Source organism: Drosophila teissieri, chromosome 3R (assembly GCF_016746235.2).
Source record: "Drosophila teissieri strain GT53w chromosome 3R, Prin_Dtei_1.1, whole genome shotgun sequence".
NCBI classification, from domain to species: Eukaryota; Metazoa; Arthropoda; class Insecta; order Diptera; family Drosophilidae; genus Drosophila; species Drosophila teissieri.
Window position 1 is genome coordinate 25838956 of NC_053032.1, and position 19894 is coordinate 25858849.

At 47.2% G+C, this 19894-nt stretch overlaps 8 protein-coding genes across 13 annotated transcripts; 3 read left to right on the forward strand and 5 right to left on the reverse strand.

Annotated features, from left to right (window-relative positions):
• Positions 1–190: 190 nt before the first annotated feature.
• On the reverse strand, positions 191–7350 carry LOC122621371 (pyruvate kinase). 2 transcript variants are annotated; one of them, XM_043799212.1, is made up of 3 exons: positions 7176–7350; positions 4791–7127; positions 191–647 (listed from the first exon to the last, which is right to left on the reverse strand). In XM_043799212.1, exons 2-3 carry the CDS (start codon positions 6954–6956, stop codon positions 285–287), a joined length of 2529 nt encoding a protein of 842 aa, XP_043655147.1. In that variant the 5' UTR covers positions 6957–7127; positions 7176–7350; the 3' UTR covers positions 191–284. The 2 variants fall into 2 exon arrangements, with proteins under 2 accessions (XP_043655147.1, XP_043655146.1); XM_043799211.1 differs by lacking the exon at positions 191–647 and having other exon boundaries at positions 4335–7127; positions 7176–7349.
• Positions 505–3882, reverse strand: LOC122621370. The gene is made up of 5 exons (XM_043799210.1): positions 2592–3882; positions 1886–2535; positions 1640–1825; positions 1015–1578; positions 505–949 (listed from the first exon to the last, which is right to left on the reverse strand). The coding sequence occupies exons 1-5, from the start codon at positions 3759–3761 to the stop codon at positions 661–663; spliced, it is 2859 nt and encodes a 952-aa protein (XP_043655145.1). The 5' UTR covers positions 3762–3882; the 3' UTR covers positions 505–660.
• Positions 7351–7442: 92 nt separating the features above from the next.
• Positions 7443–12693, reverse strand: LOC122621372 (pyruvate kinase). 3 transcript variants are annotated; one of them, XM_043799215.1, is made up of 4 exons: positions 12548–12693; positions 8025–9414; positions 7805–7961; positions 7443–7723 (listed from the first exon to the last, which is right to left on the reverse strand). In XM_043799215.1, exons 2-4 carry the CDS (start codon positions 9391–9393, stop codon positions 7711–7713), a joined length of 1539 nt encoding a protein of 512 aa, XP_043655150.1. In that variant the 5' UTR covers positions 9394–9414; positions 12548–12693; the 3' UTR covers positions 7443–7710. The 3 variants fall into 3 exon arrangements, with proteins under 3 accessions (XP_043655150.1, XP_043655148.1, XP_043655149.1); XM_043799213.1 differs by lacking the exon at positions 12548–12693 and adding an exon at positions 10651–10911; XM_043799214.1 differs by lacking the exons at positions 7443–7723; positions 12548–12693 and adding an exon at positions 10651–10913 and having other exon boundaries at positions 7801–7961.
• Positions 12694–13189: 496 nt separating this feature from the next.
• On the forward strand, positions 13190–14248 carry LOC122621373 (probable DNA-directed RNA polymerase III subunit RPC6). 2 transcript variants are annotated; one of them, XM_043799217.1, is made up of 3 exons: positions 13190–13230; positions 13290–13686; positions 13745–14248. In XM_043799217.1, the coding sequence occupies exons 2-3, from the start codon at positions 13294–13296 to the stop codon at positions 14231–14233; spliced, it is 882 nt and encodes a 293-aa protein (XP_043655152.1). In that variant the 5' UTR covers positions 13190–13230; positions 13290–13293; the 3' UTR covers positions 14234–14248. The 2 variants fall into 2 exon arrangements, with proteins under 2 accessions (XP_043655152.1, XP_043655153.1); XM_043799218.1 differs by having other exon boundaries at positions 13208–13230; positions 13294–13686.
• A 211-nt stretch (positions 14249–14459) lies between these two features.
• LOC122619894 (zinc finger protein-like 1 homolog) lies at positions 14460–15890 on the forward strand. Its single transcript, XM_043797099.1, has 5 exons — positions 14460–14731; positions 14796–14907; positions 14975–15168; positions 15224–15425; positions 15499–15890. The coding sequence occupies exons 1-5, from the start codon at positions 14630–14632 to the stop codon at positions 15786–15788; spliced, it is 900 nt and encodes a 299-aa protein (XP_043653034.1). The 5' UTR covers positions 14460–14629; the 3' UTR covers positions 15789–15890.
• On the reverse strand, positions 15875–16926 carry LOC122619893 (transmembrane protein 199). Its single transcript, XM_043797098.1, has 2 exons — positions 16329–16926; positions 15875–16267 (listed from the first exon to the last, which is right to left on the reverse strand). The coding sequence occupies exons 1-2, from the start codon at positions 16924–16926 to the stop codon at positions 15945–15947; spliced, it is 921 nt and encodes a 306-aa protein (XP_043653033.1). The 3' UTR covers positions 15875–15944.
• A 5-nt stretch (positions 16927–16931) lies between these two features.
• LOC122619896 (biogenesis of lysosome-related organelles complex 1 subunit 5) lies at positions 16932–17575 on the reverse strand. Of its 2 annotated transcripts, none has more exons than XM_043797100.1 (3): positions 17510–17575; positions 17169–17449; positions 16932–17102 (listed from the first exon to the last, which is right to left on the reverse strand). In XM_043797100.1, the coding sequence occupies exons 1-3, from the start codon at positions 17538–17540 to the stop codon at positions 16932–16934; spliced, it is 483 nt and encodes a 160-aa protein (XP_043653035.1). In that variant the 5' UTR covers positions 17541–17575. The 2 variants fall into 2 exon arrangements, with proteins under 2 accessions (XP_043653035.1, XP_043653036.1); XM_043797101.1 differs by having other exon boundaries at positions 16963–17102; positions 17165–17449.
• Positions 17576–17917: 342 nt separating this feature from the next.
• Positions 17918–19580, forward strand: LOC122620649 (bifunctional arginine demethylase and lysyl-hydroxylase PSR). Its single transcript, XM_043798225.1, has one exon. The coding sequence runs from the start codon at positions 18052–18054 to the stop codon at positions 19276–19278; it is 1227 nt and encodes a 408-aa protein (XP_043654160.1). The 5' UTR covers positions 17918–18051; the 3' UTR covers positions 19279–19580.
• Positions 19581–19894: the final 314 nt, after the last annotated feature.

Consider the following 19894-nt stretch of genomic DNA (forward strand, 5'->3'; position numbering starts at 1 on the left):
GAGAGCGTAAGTTTGATAGGGCGGGACAATTAAAAAAAAATGAATTTTTATGAAATTTTTGTATTTTATACACGAATATTCTGGCTTTGATCAGCTTTGTAAATTGTGATTAAGTTATGTGAACACCAAAATAACAACCATTAAGCATTTCCAAAGAAATTTTTGTTTTATTATCCAAAGTGTTAAGAAAATCCAATAACAAATTTATTTAATTTGGTATTCACTGTGCAGCATTGCATTTTAAACTGAAAATGTTCCATAAAAATCTGCCATAAGTTTCCAATCTATTTCTTGCCCTTTTTTGAGTTGTCAGGATCCGAGAGAGATTGCTTTAGTTTTTCGCACACGTCTTTTAGAAGCTTATCGGCCGATTCTGCCTCGGCCTTTTCTTTTTCCTCCTCAATTTTCCTACACATCTCTGCTTCCTTCTTTCTCTTCCTCTTTTCCGCAAACTGTTTCCATTTCTTTTCCATTTCAGCTAGCTCCCTTTCTCTTTGCTCCCTCTTGCACCTATCAGCCTCTTCCTTCTTTTTCTTTGCTTCATTTAGTAGCTTGCAGTTCTTTAGTTCAGCCTTCTTTTCCTCTTCCTCCTTCAGACGCTTGGCCTTTTCAGCTGCTTCCAGTTTGGCCACTTCTGCTTCTATTATCTTAAGTTCCTCCTCATTTCTTTTCTTCTTCAAGCTCAGGTATCAGTGCCAATTGTTTTCGTTTAAACGTTTCAAGGGCGCGATTTAGTTTCATTCTAAAGGCATACGAGCAGCTAACGAAAGCAATATTCTCATCAAATGGTGCATTCGTCATCCACAGAATGGCATCCGAAACGGATGTAGGGCATTGTATGCCTAGTTCCGGTAACAAAAGCCGTGCTTCGCTTTGAAATTCATTTAATTTTTCGCCCAATGTTACTTCAATGGACTTTTTTAAAGCATCAGCCACTGGCATTTGAATGCTAGAAATATGAAAAATATCATTAAAAACATTCGACAACAGGAAATATAATAATCATTGCATTACCTACGAACATCGCACTCGTTACAAAGCCGATGCAAAACCAACTGGGCCAGCAAACGAGTCTGAAAGTTTGCTCCCATTGTGAGAGGCAACAGGACGGAAAACACATCAGAAAGCTGTTCATGGTTTATACTTTCCCAGCGAGACAAGCAGTATGTGTGGACTACAGAGACAAGCGAGATTTGCTGGCTCGGCTTTAGAGTTGCCAGTAGCTTTAACTGCTCCAGCAATCGATCGATGCTTGGCAGCATTTTGGAGACAAGATACTCGTACATAAAGCTTATATTGGGCTGATCGCTATGGCACAAGGCAGCTTCCCACAGGTTTTCTGACCATTTCCATCTGTCGCTTAGGTCAAGCAAAGCTTTTCCTATTCGCATTTTCATTCTGTGCTCTTTGCAGTTTGCAAAATAGCGTGGTTTCTTTCTGGACAGGTCATTATTCATTCTAAGCAATTCATCACATATGGAGCTGATATCCAAACTAGTGCTGTTCTTCGCATAGTGAATAAATCCTGCTCGACTAATGGCTCCAGTATCCGAGATTTGCTCAAAAGCGCGTTCTATGCTGCGGGATTATTATTAACGTTGTATATAGGAATTTCGCGATAAAGTATTTATTTTCTTGCCGTGCATCGCCAGTAGTTGTTTCTCCTTCCACAATTTTTTTAATAACAAACGAGGTGGGTGCTTTAATATAATCTTCACAGTCCATTGTAGCCAAAAGAAAGGTGTTTTTCTCCAAAACGTCCACTACGCACTTTTCATACTCTTCTGACGAAAGATTTTTTACGGCATATTTGAGGATGGCTTGCCTGAGGACCAATTAATTAGTAACTTGACTTAAAAAAACTTAGCTGATATCAAATACTTACGTTTCTCTGACCTTAAGTTTTCCCAAACGCGAGATAAAAGCGGCCAACACATTCTCGTCAGCCAATGGTTTATCATGCGTGGACAAAGTATTCGACAAGGTGGTAAATGTTTCTTCAGTTCCCTGATCCAAAAGTTCCAAAGGATTTAGGTTAAGCACTTCCAACTGGCTCCAGGTCGGAAGATTTATCTTTACGAAAAGGTCCACGGAGTGCTCGCGCACAAAGGACTTTTCCTCTCTGGTCTGGCAATCCAATCGATTAAGAAGGTGCTGCTGCATCTGCTCTATACTAACACCACTCTCAAAGAAAGAAGTATCTACATTATAGACAGAGCGATAGAAATCTAAATATTTTTCGGGATGATCCAGTTCCCGATGGAGAAATATGGGTAAAAGTCGCCACCAGCCATGTTTGGCTTTTGGAACTGATCGTAATTTCTCCAAGAACGCAACAAATACATCGTGTTTATAGTCCATTTGAGATACAAGTTCGCAGCAACGAATGTTGAAACTAGCAATGTGTTTTTCCAAATCGCTGCATTTGTTTATTTTGTCTGCTAGCTGAGAATGGGATTGATACCGATCGATGGTATTATACAAAGACTCCATGAAGAGCAGGTCGTCCCCCAAGGACAGACTCTCAATTGTCGCCTGTAAAGAGCTATGAGTCAAATAACGTTTACAATTGCTATATGAGCTCAACTTACACTTAGCGAGAAAATCACATAGTTGATAGCTTCACCACGTAAAACTGTATTTTGGAGGGAGCGAACGCGAGCGCCCAACTGAAACAGCAGCTCCTTGGAAACCACCGGCAACTGCTTTAGTTCCCACGTTTGAAGCCAGTGGATCAGGGGGACTGCATGCCAGGGAACGCAAACAAGAGCTTCCAGCAAAATCTCCGCCGGGAATTCGGCAACGAAATCAGTTATTTGCTGCTTAGTGAGGCAATCGGGCACCTCCGGATTGTACAGCTGCGTTCGATTGGTAGCAGACAGGAATTCAGTTAGAAGATTGAAGCGCGATATCTGTTCTAGGCTAAAATGGGAAAGGAAGTACTTCAGGGTCCAGCGCAGCACGAGGATGTTGTTGTCGCCCAGAAGGCGTATGCACAGAATCCTAAGCCAACCCAGCCAATCCTCACTCAAATTGTTAGACATCAAGCCCATGCGTGGCAGCAGGGTGCTCAGAGTGGGCAGCACGAGGTGGGACTGCTGCTCCTCCAGGTTCTCCATGATCCCCACATACGCGCTCCACTGAACTTCGCTGCACTGCAGAGCGGCAAGCACATCCTCGATCTCCTGCAACTTGCGCATAAGGAAATACGCTGAGCGGCGATCGTCGCGCACATCAGACTGCAGAAGATTCCGCGCCAGCACAAGCAGTTCCTGGGCGCATTCCGTTCCCAAGTTGTTGACAAAATCATCGAAGAGGTGTACCAGAATCTGGGCCGCATGTGGTTGGCGCTCATTGCTCTGACTCAGCGACCAAAGCTGCTGCAGCACGAACTTAGCCTCGATACGCGGAAACTTCCGTATATGAAGCTGCACGCAGACCAGTAAATTGGCCACCAGTTGACGCCTGCTAGCCGAATCCTCACGACTGTCGGCAATCACCACGGAGACCAGTTTGAGAAACACTTTTGGGCCAAAGCGAACGTTATACTTGCTGTTTGTCTGCAACAGGTTGTGGATGCACTGCAGCACGCGCTTCAGAGCCAGTTCGTTGTCCTTGTGCATGTCCACCAAATCGTACAGCATGTCGTCCAGCTCAGCGATCTCGCCGAGCAAATTCTGGTTCTGAATATACGTTTCCAAAGCCTGGACCACAGCGTGAGTGGTCGTGGCCGTGGTGGCTCTGGTCGTGGGCAATGACATGGTAGTTGCTTCTTCTCCCGATGAAGAACACTCTATAACCAGCCTCTTTATTGGTATAAACACTGCCAGCTGAGAGAACTATTTCGCCATTCCTCATGTTGTGGTGAAATCAGTTGCAGACGATTAATTTCAAAAAGACGAGGAATGTCTTGTGGTGAAATTAATCGTAGACGATTATTATCGAAAATTTGATTGTATTAAAGATGATGATGATCAATGATTATGTGCTTAGTTCTTTTAAATTGAGATGTGAAGGTGCGTAATGACTTTATAATATAATGTTGGCAGTACGTATGAAATAAGTATTATGTTTAAATGCTTTGAAAATTTGTTTTTTTTAATATCCGATATATATCCGTTTATTTGCTTAGTGTTGGTTAACGAGAGCGTAAGTTTGATAGGGCGGGACAATTAAAAAAAAATGAATTTTTATGAAATTTTTGTATTTTATACACGAATATTCTGGCTTTGATCAGCTTTGTAAATTGTGATTAAGTTATGTGAACACCAAAATAACAACCATTAAGCATTTCCAAAGAAATTTTTGTTTTATTATCCAAAGTGTTAAGAAAATCCAATAACAAATTTATTTAATTTGGTATTCACTGTGCAGCATTGCATTTTAAACTGAAAATGTTCCATAAAAATCTGCCATAAGTTTCCAATCTATTTCTTGCCCTTTTTTGAGTTGTCAGGATCCGAGAGAGATTGCTTTAGTTTTTCGCACACGTCTTTTAGAAGCTTATCGGCCGATTCTGCCTCGGCCTTTTCTTTTTCCTCCTCAATTTTCCTACACATCTCTGCTTCCTTCTTTCTCTTCCTCTTTTCCGCAAACTGTTTCCATTTCTTTTCCATTTCAGCTAGCTCCCTTTCTCTTTGCTCCCTCTTGCACCTATCAGCCTCTTCCTTCTTTTTCTTTGCTTCATTTAGTAGCTTGCAGTTCTTTAGTTCAGCCTTCTTTTCCTCTTCCTCCTTCAGACGCTTGGCCTTTTCAGCTGCTTCCAGTTTGGCCACTTCTGCTTCTATTATCTTAAGTTCCTCCTCATTTCTTTTCTTCTCTTCAGCCAGTTTGCACTTCCTTTCTTGTTCCAATTTCCTACACTTTTCAGCTTCCTCTTTCATTCGTTCTTCTGCCGCTTTCCTACACTTTTCAGCTTCCTCTCTCCTTCGTTCTTCTGCCGCTTTTCTACACTTTTCAGCTTCCTTTTTCTGTCGTTCAGCTTCCTTTTTCCTTCGTTCTTCTTCGGCTTTCCTACACTTTTCAGCTTCCTTTCTCCTTCGTTCTTCTTCCGCTTTCCTACACTTTTCAGCTTCCTCTCTCCTTCGTTCTTCTTCCGCCTTCCTACACTTTTCAGCTTCCTGTTTCCTTCGTTCTGCTTCCGCTTTTCTACACTTTTCAGCTTTCTTTTTTCTTTGTTCTTCTTCCGCTTTCCTACACTTTTCAGCTTCCTCTTTCCGTCGTTCTTCTTTCGCTTTCCTGCACATTTCAGCTTCTTTCTCCTTCTCTTCGGCTAGTTTGCACATCTGTTCAAACTCTTCTTTGCACTTTCTTTCCTCAGCTTCCGCTTGCATTTGCTTGCATTTTGAGATTCTATAATCTTGTTTGGGACAAGGCGTTTCAAGCTTCTTTGGGCAAGGCTTTTGCTTCTCTTCGGACTGACTACATTTTTTGGCCTCTTCTTTCTTCCGACATTCTTCCGCTTCCTGGAGTTTTCTGCACGCCTTCTTTGCAGCCTTCTCCTTGCAGCTCTGTTCCAGAGCCAGTTGTCGGCATCGCTCCTCCTGTTCTCGTTCTTCCTTGGTCTGCTGACGGATGGTGAACAGCCGGAAGGTTACCTTTTCCGCTGACATGGCATTGACCACCACCACCGATCCCTTCTGACCAGGCTCCAGGATGTCCATCTTGCCCATCAGCTTCAGACCCGACTGCATGATGCGTCGAAAGTTCAAGCTGCCAATAACCATTTCCTCGACGAGGAGTGGGTAGACGCCGCGAAAGAGCAGGGATTGAGCCGCCTCGGAGTGGCTACCCGTGAGCATCACAATGGGACACGGCGGCCTCATGTGACTGACCATTTGGGCGACCATGGAGCACGGACTGGCCACCACAATTGCCCGGGCTTGACCCACCGTGGCCGCCTCCGCGATCGCCGTGGTAACCGCCGAAATGTGGTCGGCGGCACTGGTTCGGATTTCTCTTTTGAGGCTGTTCTGCAGACTTTCGTACCAGAGAACTGCTTCGACTTTGGCACAGATCCTGGCCATGCACTGCACGCACTCCACCGGATACTTGCCCTTGGCCGTTTCACCGGACAACATTACGGCATCGGACCCATCGAAAATGGCGTTGGCCACATCCGATGCTTCGGCACGAGTGGGTCGCGGCTTGCTCGTCATCGACTCCATCATTTGGGTGGCGCAGATCACGGGCTTGCCTACCTTGTTGCACTTGGCCACAATCGATTTCTGGGCCAGGGGAACATCCTCTGTGGGTATCTCAATGCCCATATCACCTCGGGCCACCATTATGCCATCTGATTCACGGATAATTTCGTCTATGTTAGCCAGACCTTGTTGGTTTTCAATCTTCGAGATGATCTTTATACACTCTGCCGCCGGTCCAAGTACTTGGCGGATTTCCTTCAGAGCATTTCCATCTCGAATGAACGATGCGAAGATCATGTCCACCTTTTGCTCCGCCCCAAATATGAGATCCTGCTTATCCTTCTCCGTTACACTGGGAAGATCCACCGGAATACCTGGCAAATTGATTCCCTTGTGGGAGCCCAGCTTGCCACCGTTCTCCACATGGCAGATCACTTCGTCTCCCTTTGCTTCCTTCACGATCAATGCAATCAATCCGTCGTCTACAAAAATGCGATTTCCTGGTTTGACCAGTTCAGGTAGTCTCTGATAATCCACGTAGATATTCTCCTTAGTGCTCTTGTCGGCCAGCTCCTTCTTGGTGCTTAGTGTTACTTTGTCTCCGGCCTTTAGCTCTATCTCAGCTCTATCATCGCCACCGGCCAGTTTACCCGTCCGGATCTCCGGACCCTTCGTGTCCAGAGCAATTGCCAATGTTCTGGGCAGACCCGTTTGCTCCACGTACATGGCAATGGCCTTACGAGCCGCCTGTATCGTCTGACAGTGGTACTCGTGGCTGCCATGAGAGAAGTTCATACGCACCACCCGCATCCCCGCCCGGATGAGCTCCAGTAGCACTTCCGGGCGGTTGGATGAGGGTCCAATGGTGCATATGATGCTGCTGAGGGGGATACTTAGGGCAGGTGCTTGGAACTGCAGTCGCGACTGGTAATCCAACTGGGAGGCGAATGGACCACGGTCCAGCCGGAACTTCGATGGTTTCTAGAAACGATTCATTAGTGGATGATTGACACCCAACCAACGACGTACCTTCTGTTTCTTGCAATTGCTGGCATAGCAGCGATATCTTAGGTTTGACAGGCAAGTGGAACATATGGGCACTTTGGACCCTTGGCTAAGGATTCTTGCGTATGGATGAATTTTGAATTAATTTTGATACACCGAAACAAAAATAAAATGTATAAAGGGGGTTACCTGTCAAAATCCTATAAAATCATTACCTAAAAGGAACTAATCGTAGATCTCGCACGTTCAGAGTTTTTACCCAAAATTACATAAAAGTAGGCAGATTGCACATTACTTTCCATACGTACATAAATACAGTGATGACTTTATTATAATTTTTGAAGAAATCTATATTATTCAACAATGGTATATTATATTTGTGTGTCTGTTTGAGGCCCGGGCCGGCCTTCGGCGCTTCTGACAGCGGTTCCAGCAGCCTCCTGCAGTTTCCAATATTCCGAATATTGTGTAATTAATAAATTAACTTGGTTATTAACAGTAATCAACGCGACGCCCGCGGCAGCTGCGACGCATCCAGGTACTTCCTGAGCGGCAAAGATTATTCGACGGTGCTGGAAAGATCGATATTTGCGTTAGTATTATTAATATGATTGTATAGATAGAAATATCCCCATGTTAGCAAAGACACTTACACAATGCGGATGGTGTTGGTGAAGCCAGAGCCCTGCTTCCAGCCGGTGACAACAACGACGGAGTCTCCGGTCTTGATGAAACCGTTCTTCTTTCCGACATTCAAACCGAACTGCACGCGCACGTCCACATCCTTCAGCCAGTCACCAAGAGCGGGCTCTGCAAGTACAAAGAATAGTTATAATTTAAAGAACTCGCGACTTGGAAAAACGGAAGACCTACCCTTGTAGATGAGTGGCACCAGGCCACGGTAGAGATGGGCCTGACGGGCGGTCTGCGCGAAACGGGTGACCGCGATGATGGGGCAGCGTGGGCGGTACTTGCTCACCTGGAAGGCCGACTTGCCGCTGGTGGTGATCACCACGATGGCGGAGGCCTTGGCCTTGGTGGCAGCCTCAACGGCAGCGATGGCAGCCGCGTGAGAGGCATCGATGGTACCAGCGCCGCGAACCAAGTCGTTGAAGAGGTTCTGGTGCCAGAGAGCAGCCTCGGCCTCCTTGCAGGTCTTGGCCATGGTCAGGACGCACTCCAGTGGGTACTCGCCCTTGGCGGTCTCACCAGACAACATGACGCAATCGGCACCATCGAGCACGGCGTTGGCCACATCAGAGATCTCAGCGCGAGTGGGACGTGGCTTCTTCACCATGGACTCCAACATCTGGGTGGCGCAGATCACAGGCTTGCCAGCCTTGTTGCAACGGGCAATCATAGCCTTCTGGGCAAGGAACACCTTCTCGGCGGGAATCTCAATACCCAGATCTCCACGGGCCACCATGATACCATCACCGGCCTCGATGATCTCGTCCAGGTTGTGCATGCCCTGCTGGTTCTCGATCTTGGAAATGATCTTGATGTTCTTGCCCTTCTCGCCAAGAACCTTGCGGATCTCGGTCAAAGCAGCGGCGTTGCGGATGAACGAAGCAAAGATCATGTCCACTTCCTGCTCCACACCGAACAGCAGATCGCTCTTATCCTTCTCGGAGACGGCGGGCAGATCGACGGGCACGCCTGGCAGGTTCACTCCCTTGCGGGAACCCAGAGAGCCGCCGTTCTCCACCTCGCAGGTGAGGCTATCCTTGCCCACCTCGCGCACAATCAGTGAGATCAGACCGTCATCGACGAACACACGGTTGCCGGGCTTCACCACATTGACAATGTTCTCGTAGTCCACGTACACAATCTCCAGGGAGCCCTTCTCCAGGAATTCCTTGTTGGTGGTCAGCTTGATCTTCTCGCCCTTCTTCAGCTCAATCTCGGCGGTGCCGCTGCCTCCGATCAGACCGGTACGGATCTCGGGTCCCTTGGTGTCCAGGGCAATGGCCACGGGGTGTTCGTAGCCCAGCTTGGCAGAGTAGTTCTTGACCGCCTGGCGCACATTGGCCACGGTGGCGGCGTGGTACTCGTGCGATCCGTGAGAGAAGTTCATGCGCGCGACGTTCATGCCGGTGGCCATCATCTTCTCCAGCATCTCCACGCTGCTGGAGGCAGGTCCGATGGTGCACACGATTCCGGACAGACGCACATGGGGCACTGGCGAGTCGAACTGCAGACGGCACATGTGCTCCAGTTGGGTATCAGCTCCTGCGGCCATGTTTTGCGGTACTTCGTTGGGCTGAAAAATAAGTTGTATAAGATTATTTCGATTTCTGTTCATATTTATAAACAGTGCGAATTAATACTTTGCTGTTTTTAGAAATCAATACGCTAATTACCAACATTTGCAATAAAACCGGCTAAAGTCATGTTTATTGATTTAAACCGTTCCTTTCCAAATGACTCAAATAATCAGCAGTTACTCCCTAGCAACAGGAAACTTTAACCATTTAAAAAGGTAGCAAAAAAATCAAAAGAACCAACGATTGAAATCATTCCCTGCTGAAATAGTGCAATAAGATTATGAAACACATATAGAACCCCAACATAAACGCGGTGAATGCGTGCAAAACTCATGATAACCCTTCTTCATATCAACGAACATAAATCGATACAGTGTTTATCGACCAAATTAAATGTTTACCACCGGCTTATAAATAGAACCAGACGAGCCAAACACGACGTTTTAAGCCCAAATGCTCACCGCACCTATAATTTTTCTTAACCAAACAGGAATACTAGTTATAGAGTCGGAATATTTGGGAACTGGCAGATCAGATAGAGCTATTTACATACAGATATATGTATGTAGGTAATGTTTTTAATCAATTTATCCGTAATTCAAATGATAACGTTATTTATCATTCTGATTTTATTAAGTAGCATGTTGATATAAGCTATTGATAAAGCTAGATATATAAAATGGTATTACCGATAACCAATAATAAATATTACTGCTCCTTTAGCTATATACATTTCGTAAGCCTTTACGGTTGTTCATCCCATACTAGCAATCATTTTCTAGGAAGCTTTTTTTATTATAAGATAATATTTCTTCGCACTGTTTATATTATTTCTTGAAAACCGCGTATCTGTCGCTGCAGAATTCGCTGATGTAAACAAAGTGCGTGTACTTGAAGTGCTTGAGTAGATGGGCGTGAGTGGTTGTGGGAGGTTTTGGGTGGCCCAGAAGAGAAGACCGGAGAAAGGCAGAGCGGAAGAGAGAGTGCCAGAGAGAAAGCAGCAGGCGGAAGAAAAGTGTGCAGCGAATTCGACGCCGGCAGCGCTGCACCGCCGAAGGTCAGTTGTGCCGACCGCGACCGACAGAATTTTCTCAGCTGCAGTTGCATAATTGCCCAGTTTTCCCCCCAATGACTCTGATATCGGGCCAACGCGCCAGCCAACTGATTATGACGATTATGCATATCTTTATGGACCATTTCTGGTGGCTTCCATTCCCGTGACATTGGCGTACCTTCAGCTGCGGAGCCTCATCGTAGATGGTTACGTTCACCATTTTGTTGCCTACCGAACGGGCAGTATGTAACCAACGGGAATCGTACTTTTGATGGAGATCGGTCCGGCGATATAGCCTATAACTTCTTGCAGCTGCACACGCAACGCCACGCACAACAACACACACAATGCAGCGGCTAGCCGAGTGCAATATTTCGGCAATATATCTATCAAGTTTGAGACGAAAATCGGGATATATATGGAAAAGCGGACGCGGCGAGGACGAGACAAAAAGTTCGACTGCCGCACAGATTTTTTGGCAAGCGGAAATTTCCCGAGCCGGAGCGAAAAGCGCTCAGAATGTCAGTAGCCCGAAAGAAAAAGAGAGCACAAACGCAGAGGCGAGAGAGTTGGGGTCTGGGCCCCACCAGAGAAGAGAGGAGAGGAGGACGCAACAGGCCACCCCTAAGAGCCAACTTTGGCGAGAAGCTAGAAAGCTGTGAAGCGAGCAGGAAGGGTATACTTAAGGGTATGCTCGACCAGGGAGTGCCAGCTGCTTAGCCCACGAAAAAACTCTATTGCTATTCCTAATTGAATTTCGCTTAAAATATAGCTTTAATCTTTAAACACTGAATATAAATATGAAGAACCAACCTTATATCAACTTCGAGAGAGAGTCACATAATTTCCACCGACATTTAAGTTTTTTGCTGAATTAAGATACCCCATTGTGCCAACATCCCCGCACTCTCTTCGAAAAGAAGATGCGAAAAGTTTATCCAACGAGCGGAAGCTCGGAAGTTAACTGTCGCAAAGCTCCGTTGCTATCGAAACAGAAGGTTCAACGATCCATTGCGCTTATTAATTTTTGCAGATATGTACATACATATATATGTACGTCTTATCATATGCACACGTGATGTCGTCAAGTGTGTGCGTGGTAAACAAAAAACCGATCATCAGCTGTTAGACGGCGCCTATCAGCTGGCAACACAGAAAATCAGCAACGAGGAAAAGAGCCCACTGTCCAACTGCCCCCCTTCCACCTAGAATTCCACTGTGCTGACCTTGACAACCTAATCTCCTCCACGGAAAACAGCTTCGTCTCGTTCGCACTGCCATTATGCAAGTGCGTGAGCATCGGCTTTCCTTTTATCTTCCTCTCTCTCTTTCGCTCATCGTGAGTGACACGCGCAGAAAGCGTGCAAGTAAAGCTCGTCAGCTTGCAGCTTTCGCCGCCGGAAAACGCACGAGAGAAAAGTTCTGAAAGTGAAAGTGCTTTTCCAGGCTTCAGTTAATATGTAATGCGTACTATTTGCCGCATTTAACCTTGAACTTGTGGATAAAGGACGTTAGCACGCTAACATTTTGAAGCTCGGGACTGCGCAACAACAAATGCTTATCACTGAGACGCCGAAACAGCAACAAAATATTTTAGACAACCCGGCATAGAGCAAATTTATGCGAAATTACTCATCATCGCTGAATGCGGCGTCGTCACAGGGCAATTAAACAATTGCGATAGTGGAAGTTTACAGCGCTTTGAGATTATTATTGCTGCATTGTTCCCGATGGCCTGTTTTATAGGGTGTGATTGCGATGGTGTGGGTCATTTTACTTCGAGGCGCGCTCCGCATGGAATGACTTCTATTTCACCTTTACACATTTCGCTAACGAGGTTCTTTTGAGATTGTATGGGTGTGCGAATTCAGTTCGCCGCTGTGCTTGTGTGTATGTGTGATTTGTGAAGCGGCAAACGCAATTCTACATAATGTGGAGAAATTGCTTGCATCATCAACAACAGCAACGACAAATGTCTTGCCACCGCCAATTTCATTAGCGAAATTTCTAGCGTATTATAATGAGATGATATTGATGATGAGGTTGAGGTCGCCCCAAGAAGATCTGATAATTACCTGTTTCGGACAGTAAAGGTGAACTCGCAGAGAGATGTATTTGCTCTTCCTGTTTTGGAATTAATTTAATTCAATTTAAATGCACAGGCAGCGAACACTCCAATCAGAAACAGTGCGTCCGGCGATCTGTTCGAAAAAACAGTTGGCACCAGTGTGGCTAAAAAAGCCATTCGTTTTAAAATGAAATACCATTTGGTATATACATACCAGATTCACTATATTCCAGTTGGGGTGTTCCCAAAGCTTTTAAATTGCTTAATCTTAATTTAACTTAATTAACTTAATTTAACTAATTCAAAATTAAAACCATTTACTTTGCATAATTGGTCCTTTATTTATGTAATTTTAAAATGAGTTGATCATATATGTGATCATAATAAATTTATCATTTAATATTTTTCCAATATTAACATAAGAAATGTATCCTGAAGTATTTGTATATTCTTGTTTGTTAAGTCTTTAGTTATTACTATTATTTTTCTTGCTAATTGTCTTTTTTTTTATTATGTCAATTCCAACCAAACAAGTGTGGTAAGTCTTGCTAAATGTATTATTTATTCGAAAGAACATGTAAACCTTTTTTTAAATTGTTCTGTGGTATTTTTTGCGAGTAATTTTTTTTCTTCTTCTTAACATTGCTAGTCATTCGCCCGGAACCGTTTGTTGTGGTTCTGCTTTCTACGGTAAGCGTGTTGTTATTCTAGATTTAATTGATTTTTAAATTAAAAATCTTCGAAAATAGAAAGATGGCCACTGAGGTGTCACAACTATTGCTGGCGGTGGTCCAGGGCATCCCAGCTGGCGCCACCAACGATGACCTGACCAAGGCGCTGCCCGATGTGCCGGCGGCCACGCGGGTGGAGGCTTTGAATATACTGCTGCAGCAGGGCGGGATCGAGATCCTGAAGAAGGGTGAGAAGCTGGTGTACCGCGCCAAGGACCCGGAAAAGAAGAGTGCTCTACCCAAGGATGCGGACAACGAGGAGAAGGTTGTCTACGGCATCGTGGAGGAGGGCGGCAACAAAGGCATCTGGATTCGGGATATACGCATGAAGTCGAACTTGAATATGATACAGCTCAACAAGATCCTCAAGAACCTGGAAACTAAGAAGCTCATCAAGGCGGTCAAGTCGGTGAACGTAGGTTCTATGATGCTATATTCCCACTTCAAAGTGATTGCAAATATTTCTCGCGCAGGCCAGCAAAAAGAAGGTGTACATGCTGTACAACCTGGAGCCGGATCTCTCGATTACGGGCGGCGCTTGGTACCAAGATCAGGACTTTGAGGTGGAGTTTGTGGATGTGCTCAACCAGCAGTGTCTGCGCTTCCTGCAAATGAAACGCGACAGTGCGGAAAAAAAGCGTGAGGGTCCATTGGCCTTCAAGCAGATGTCTTGCTGCACGGTCAACGAGGTGCAGAAGTTCATCTCGGACCTGGGCATCAGCAAGGTTAATCTGGCGGAAGCCGATCTGGAAACAATTCTCAAAACGGTGGTGTACGACGGCAATGCGGAGCGAGTGCGTCAGCAGGATGGCTCCTTCGTCTACCGGGCGGTTAACTCCCCACTTCCTCCGACTGGACTGGTGCAGATGCCCTGCGGCATTTGTCCCGTCATCAAGAACTGCTCCAATTGTGGCGATGTAACTGCTATAAATTGTGAATATATGCGAGATTGGTTGGATTAGGGATTACCTCGAAAACTATGGATTTTATTTTATTTATAGGATTATAAATTCAACTGCTAGCTTAGTTCGCTCTTTATAGCCCAAACATTGTTTGATTACCATAAAGAGGTACAAATTGAAACAGATTTTTAAATCCAAAAACAGCCAACTGTTATATCGTACTTTGTTATTCATCGCTACGATATTCGCTGCCACATCCGTCAGCTGGTTGCCATTCGCCCGGAGCGCAGGAACAGATACGTGGCTGTTGAATATGTGAATGCCACCCCGAAAATTCCGACAAAAGCTGCGAAACGGAATAAAAATTAACTTTATTGGGGCGTTATTATGCGATAGCTGTCCCAAGGCCGCCAAGTGCAATTCCTCCACCGCCTTAGGAACCCCGAATTCAACGAAATGGGTTTGTGCAAGTGCCCCAAGCGCCTGGTGACCAACCAGTTTTGCTTTGAGCACCGAGTCAATGTTTGCGAACACTGTATGGTTCAGTCGCATCCAAAGGTAAGGATTTCCCTTAACTACTTTTATGGATGCTTGGAGTACACCATATCCATTCGTTTTCCAGTGCATTGTGCAGTCGTATCTGCAGTGGCTGCGGGACAGCGACTACATCTCCAACTGCACTCTGTGCAGCACCACATTGGAGCAGGGCGATTGTGTGCGCCTCGTCTGCTACCGTAAGGACCTGGCAGCTTTCAGCTTATCCAGACACTGCACACTGACCCATAATCCTTCCATTTCTAGATGTTTTCCACTGGGACTGCCTGAACGCTCGCCAAGCTGCACTGCCTGCCAACACAGCCCCGCGCGGTCACCAGTGCCCCTCCTGCACTGTGGAGATCTTTCCCAACGCCAACCTGGTCTCGCCGGTGGCCGATGCTCTAAAGAGTTTCCTGTCGCAGGTTAACTGGGGCAGGAATGGCCTGGGACTTGCCCTGGTAAGCATTCCAGTTAGTAAACTTTTAATCGATTTAAATGCTAAATTTTGCCCAGCTCTCCGAGGAGCAGAGCAGCAGCTTGAAGGCCATTAAGCCCAAGGTGTCCAGCCAGGCGGCCGTCAGCAACATGACCAAAGTGCACCACATCCATTCCGGTGGCGAGCGAGAGCGCACGAAGCCCAATGGCCATGACGCCGTGAGTCCACATTCCGTGCTCCTGATGGATGCATTTAATCCCCCAAGTGCGGGCGACTACGGTGCGTACAATCTATCATTCATCTTGGATTACAAGAGAAGTCATATTACAATTGCATTCGTATCCTCCTACAGCCAGCAGCCGGAGACCGTTGCTGCCCCGTCAGCCGCCAATTGGTGGTACCGATCGAGACGATAACAAGTACCAGCGCCGCACTCCTGCGGAACTGTTCTCGCGATGGACACGCCGCTTCTATGCGCCCTCCTCGCGGCCGCCGTGGCGTCGCACTTGGTTCCTGGTGACCGCCGGAATCTTTGCCTTTGTCTTGTTCGTCTACCTTATGGCCTGGCTGGGACGTGGCGGATCTGACGCCGTGGACGAGGGCTGGAATAACCCCAATCCACAGCCGAATCACTACGAATAGGGAGTGCATTCATGGTCGAAACGAGCATACGTAGCATATAAACGATTTCCAAGTCCCCGATCCCGAAAGAATAAAACTTTTACAGCTATTTATATAACCTAACATTGCAAAGCGAAATAATACAACGACAAAGAACGATTCTGATTCCCAAGCTATCTAGTCAGCATGGGGTTTCAACGTCTGGACTTGACTTCCCTCGGCGGGCGGTGTGGTGACCACCTTGCGCTTTGTCGGCGTCGATGGCTGCGGTTTACGTTTGGGAGCGTCCAGAACCTCGTCGTACTCGTGCAGCTTCTTGGCCAGGAAGTACATCTCAGCCAGGGCTATGATGAGCGCTACAATCACGCCCAGCAAGATGCGAAAGCCGAAAGGCAGCGGACCCACCATCAAATTGACACCAAAGAAGCCGAACGTGAAGCCAGCGGCCACGGAGAAGATGAACTGCACCACGGCAATGATTTGCTTATTAAGGCTCTTAACTGGAGGACAAGAAAAATGGTTTTAAAGGGTGAATTTAATTAGCTGGCCACCTGCACTCACTCTGATAGCTGATCGTGTCCTCTGGGTAGTGTTTTAAGCCGGCATCCACATTCTTGGTCATTTTGAGGTAGTCCCGATTGTGCTGCTCTGCGCGAAGACGTTGACAGCGAGCTTCTAGCTCAGGATTGCGCGGCTTCATTTCGTTCTCAGGCAGAAGCAGATCACAGGACTCAATCAGTTGATGCAGAAATACTTGGCAGTGATCCTGACGGCGCAGTTCAGCCAGCGTGTTTGAGAGCCAGTGCAGGTCGCTTAGGTACAAGAAATGTTTCACCTGCTTTGGTGACTCTTCATCATCACTATCCTTGGCCTCTGCATCTGGTTCCGGTTGCTCCTTAGCGGATTCTTCGGGTGTGTCGGGTAGATTTTCAGTAAGTTTTTTCAGCAGATCGTAATCGATTTTTGGACGTTTGTAGACCAAGCCGGCATCCTTGATTATCTTAATGCGGATGGGCAGTGTGTGGCCCTTTTGTTTCATAATCTTGGCCACATTTTCGGGCACCTCCTGGAAGTGCTCCTTTTGGGCGTCCAGAAAATCAAGCAGCTTCTTCGACGGCACAAGGCGCACCCGAGCATCCACGATCGTTGACTTCAGCATAGTTTCTACTTGGCAATGTTCAGTTTCAGTTGCAAATCCGAGTAGAGCTCCGCGATTTCCTCTTCCTTTTCCTCAAACGAGTTCTCGATGCGACGATAGCCGTGCTCCAAATTGGTTAGAAACTCCGCCCGGCGTTGTTCACGTGCCAGTCGCGCCTCCTGCAACTGGGTGCTAGCCTGGAATTCGAACGGAAGACCAATTAATCAATGATAAACGGGCAGAGATTACGCTGACCCACTAACAGTTCGTTCCACCTTCGCTTTCGTCAAGAGTGCGTTGACCCCGGCCAGCAGATGGTTGACCTCCGTGTCCAGTTGGCCGAGGTTCTCGGTTCCGCTGCCGCTGCCGGTTGCACTGCACCGGGAGAGATCGTACCTCAGAGATCCCACTGTCTCGGTGACCTGAAAAAGTTTCTCCACTTCGCTGTCGTTGCGCCGCACCTCGAAGTTCTCGAGAAAAGCCTCGATCTCGCCGTTAACAAACACGCGATGGTCTAGAATGCGGAGCGGCACCTTGTAGAGCTCTGGAAGAGAAGCGGGCACCTGGTTATCAACGATTTGCAAATGGTTTTCAAAAACTCCACCTCGTCCGACTTGGCTTATCATTATTTTCATTCGCCCACAGCTGTCACATGAGAAATGCCATCGAACCAGGGCTACGCCACTGTATAGCATATATCGTAACGCAAAATCAAACGGCGCCATTTCGCCCTAATTGATATTAATGGCTGCATTTGTTATGAGAGTTTCGCTTTTGCACAGCTAGTATTAAACACCTGCACACTATATTTTCAATTTTAAATTGAATTTTTTTAAAATTTAAATTTAGATAAATGTTGGTCACCTTAAAGTCTTGCAGCCCTGGCTCTCAACGAAAATACAAATTTTAGTCGCAACTAGCAATGGTATGTGTAAGCTAGTAACGGGTCAGTCTTCGATAATGTCCCGTTACTCGGCAAACAACCGATAAAACTCGAAAAGCAGTGCTACCTCGGCGACCAGCTGGGTGACCAGGTGCGGCCCAGCGTCGCGTTGGCAGCATGTTCGAAACGTCGTCGGCTGGCCACACTGCAATCACGCTGCTTTAATTTCCAGGAGCTGTAGAAAATTGGCCAATTTCAGCAGGATGAGCGAGGAATTCAAGCTGCCCAAGCGTTCCCGCAAGCGCACGCGTGAGGTGAAGCGCAAGGCTCGCCCGGAACTGGACGGCGAGAATGCGTGGTCGGCCATGCGGTATTGTGAGAAGTTCGAGCCGTTTTGGGACTTCACCGATAACCTGGAGCGGATCGAGGAGTCGCAGGTGCCGGAATCTGAGTTTATCGAACGCTTCGAGCGGCCCTACAAACCGGTCATCATTCGCGGCTGCACCGACGGCTGGCTGGCGCTGGAGAAGTGGACACTGGCCCGCCTGACCAAGAAGTATCGCAACCAGAAGTTCAAGTGCGGCGAGGACAACGAGGGCTATAGCGTCAAGATGAAGATGAAGTACTACGTGGAGTACATGCAGAGCACGCGCGACGACAGTCCGCTGTACATCTTCGACAGCAGCTTCGGCGAACACCATCGCCGGCGCAAGCTCCTGGACGACTATGTGGTGCCGAAGTACTTCCGCGACGACCTCTTCCAGTACTGCGGTGAGAATCGTCGTCCGCCTTACCGCTGGTTTGTCATGGGACCGGCTCGCTCCGGCACCGGCATCCACATAGACCCGCTGGGCACGAGTGCCTGGAATACGCTGATCCGCGGCCACAAGCGCTGGTGCCTGTTCCCCACGCAGACGCCCAAGGAGATGCTTAAGGTCACCAGTGCCATGGGTGGCAAGCAGCGGGACGAGGCCATCACCTGGTTCAGCACCATATATCCGCGCACCCAGCTGCCCAGTTGGCCGGAGCAGTACCGCCCCATCGAGGTGCTTCAGGCAGAAGGCGAGACTGTATTCGTGCCCGGCGGCTGGTGGCACGTGGTGCTCAACCTGGACGACACCATTGCCATCACCCAGAACTTCAGTTCGCAGACGAACTTCCCCTGCGTCTGGCACAAGACTGTTCGCGGGCGACCAAAGTTGTCGCGAAAGTGGCTGCGCGTGCTGCGTGACCAGCGACCGGAGCTGGCCCAGATCGCCGATAGTATTAACCTGAACGAGAGCACCGGCTTCGCGTCGGACAGCTCCAGCAACTCAAGCTCCTCCTCGTCGAGCAGTTCCTCATCGTCGTCGGAGGAGAGCGACGATGGCGGCGATTCCAACACGGACAGCGGTCAGGAGAGTCTAACGGCCAAGAAGAAAAAGAAGCGACGCATGGCTGGCGGTGGCGGTGCGGGGTCAGCGTCCATGGGCGGATCCTCGCGTTCCTGATGCAGGGAGCGGGCCAAGCGCAAGGGCTTGCTCATGCGCCTCTTTCAGCGCCAACTGATGCTGCTGAGACGACTGCCCCGCTGCGGGCGCAGTTAGCATTGAGATCGTATTCATAATCCTCTGCAGTCTGGCCGCATCAAAGTTTTGTAATATTTTTCTACTTAGACCAGCATGTTTGCAGCTCTTTGATCCCGTGCTCGCCCTCATCGGATGCCTGCCTCCCTGATTTCAATAGATGCTCTGATCGTGACTCATTAGCGTAAACCCTAAATGCAAAAATAAATAAATCCAATATATTTGTACGTCGCTGGGTTTCATTTAAGCTGAGCACTTTCAGCCCCAAAGCCAAACAAAACAACAGTCAACAATTCGTATTTTACAAAATTACTTTTCTCCGTTTTATTTAGAATTCTGTTTGCAAACAAAAATGCGATTTTATATAAATTGCTTTCCCTTTCGTATTGTATAAAATGAAACAAAGTACATCGATGACATGCAACTTAAAAATTTTAGCTAAACTAAAGTGTACCATTATCGGAGGTTGAAACGCGCTCGATGGAACTTAATTGGGGTTTAGGTGTACTCGTATATAATGTTGGGCGGCCAAAGTAAACTA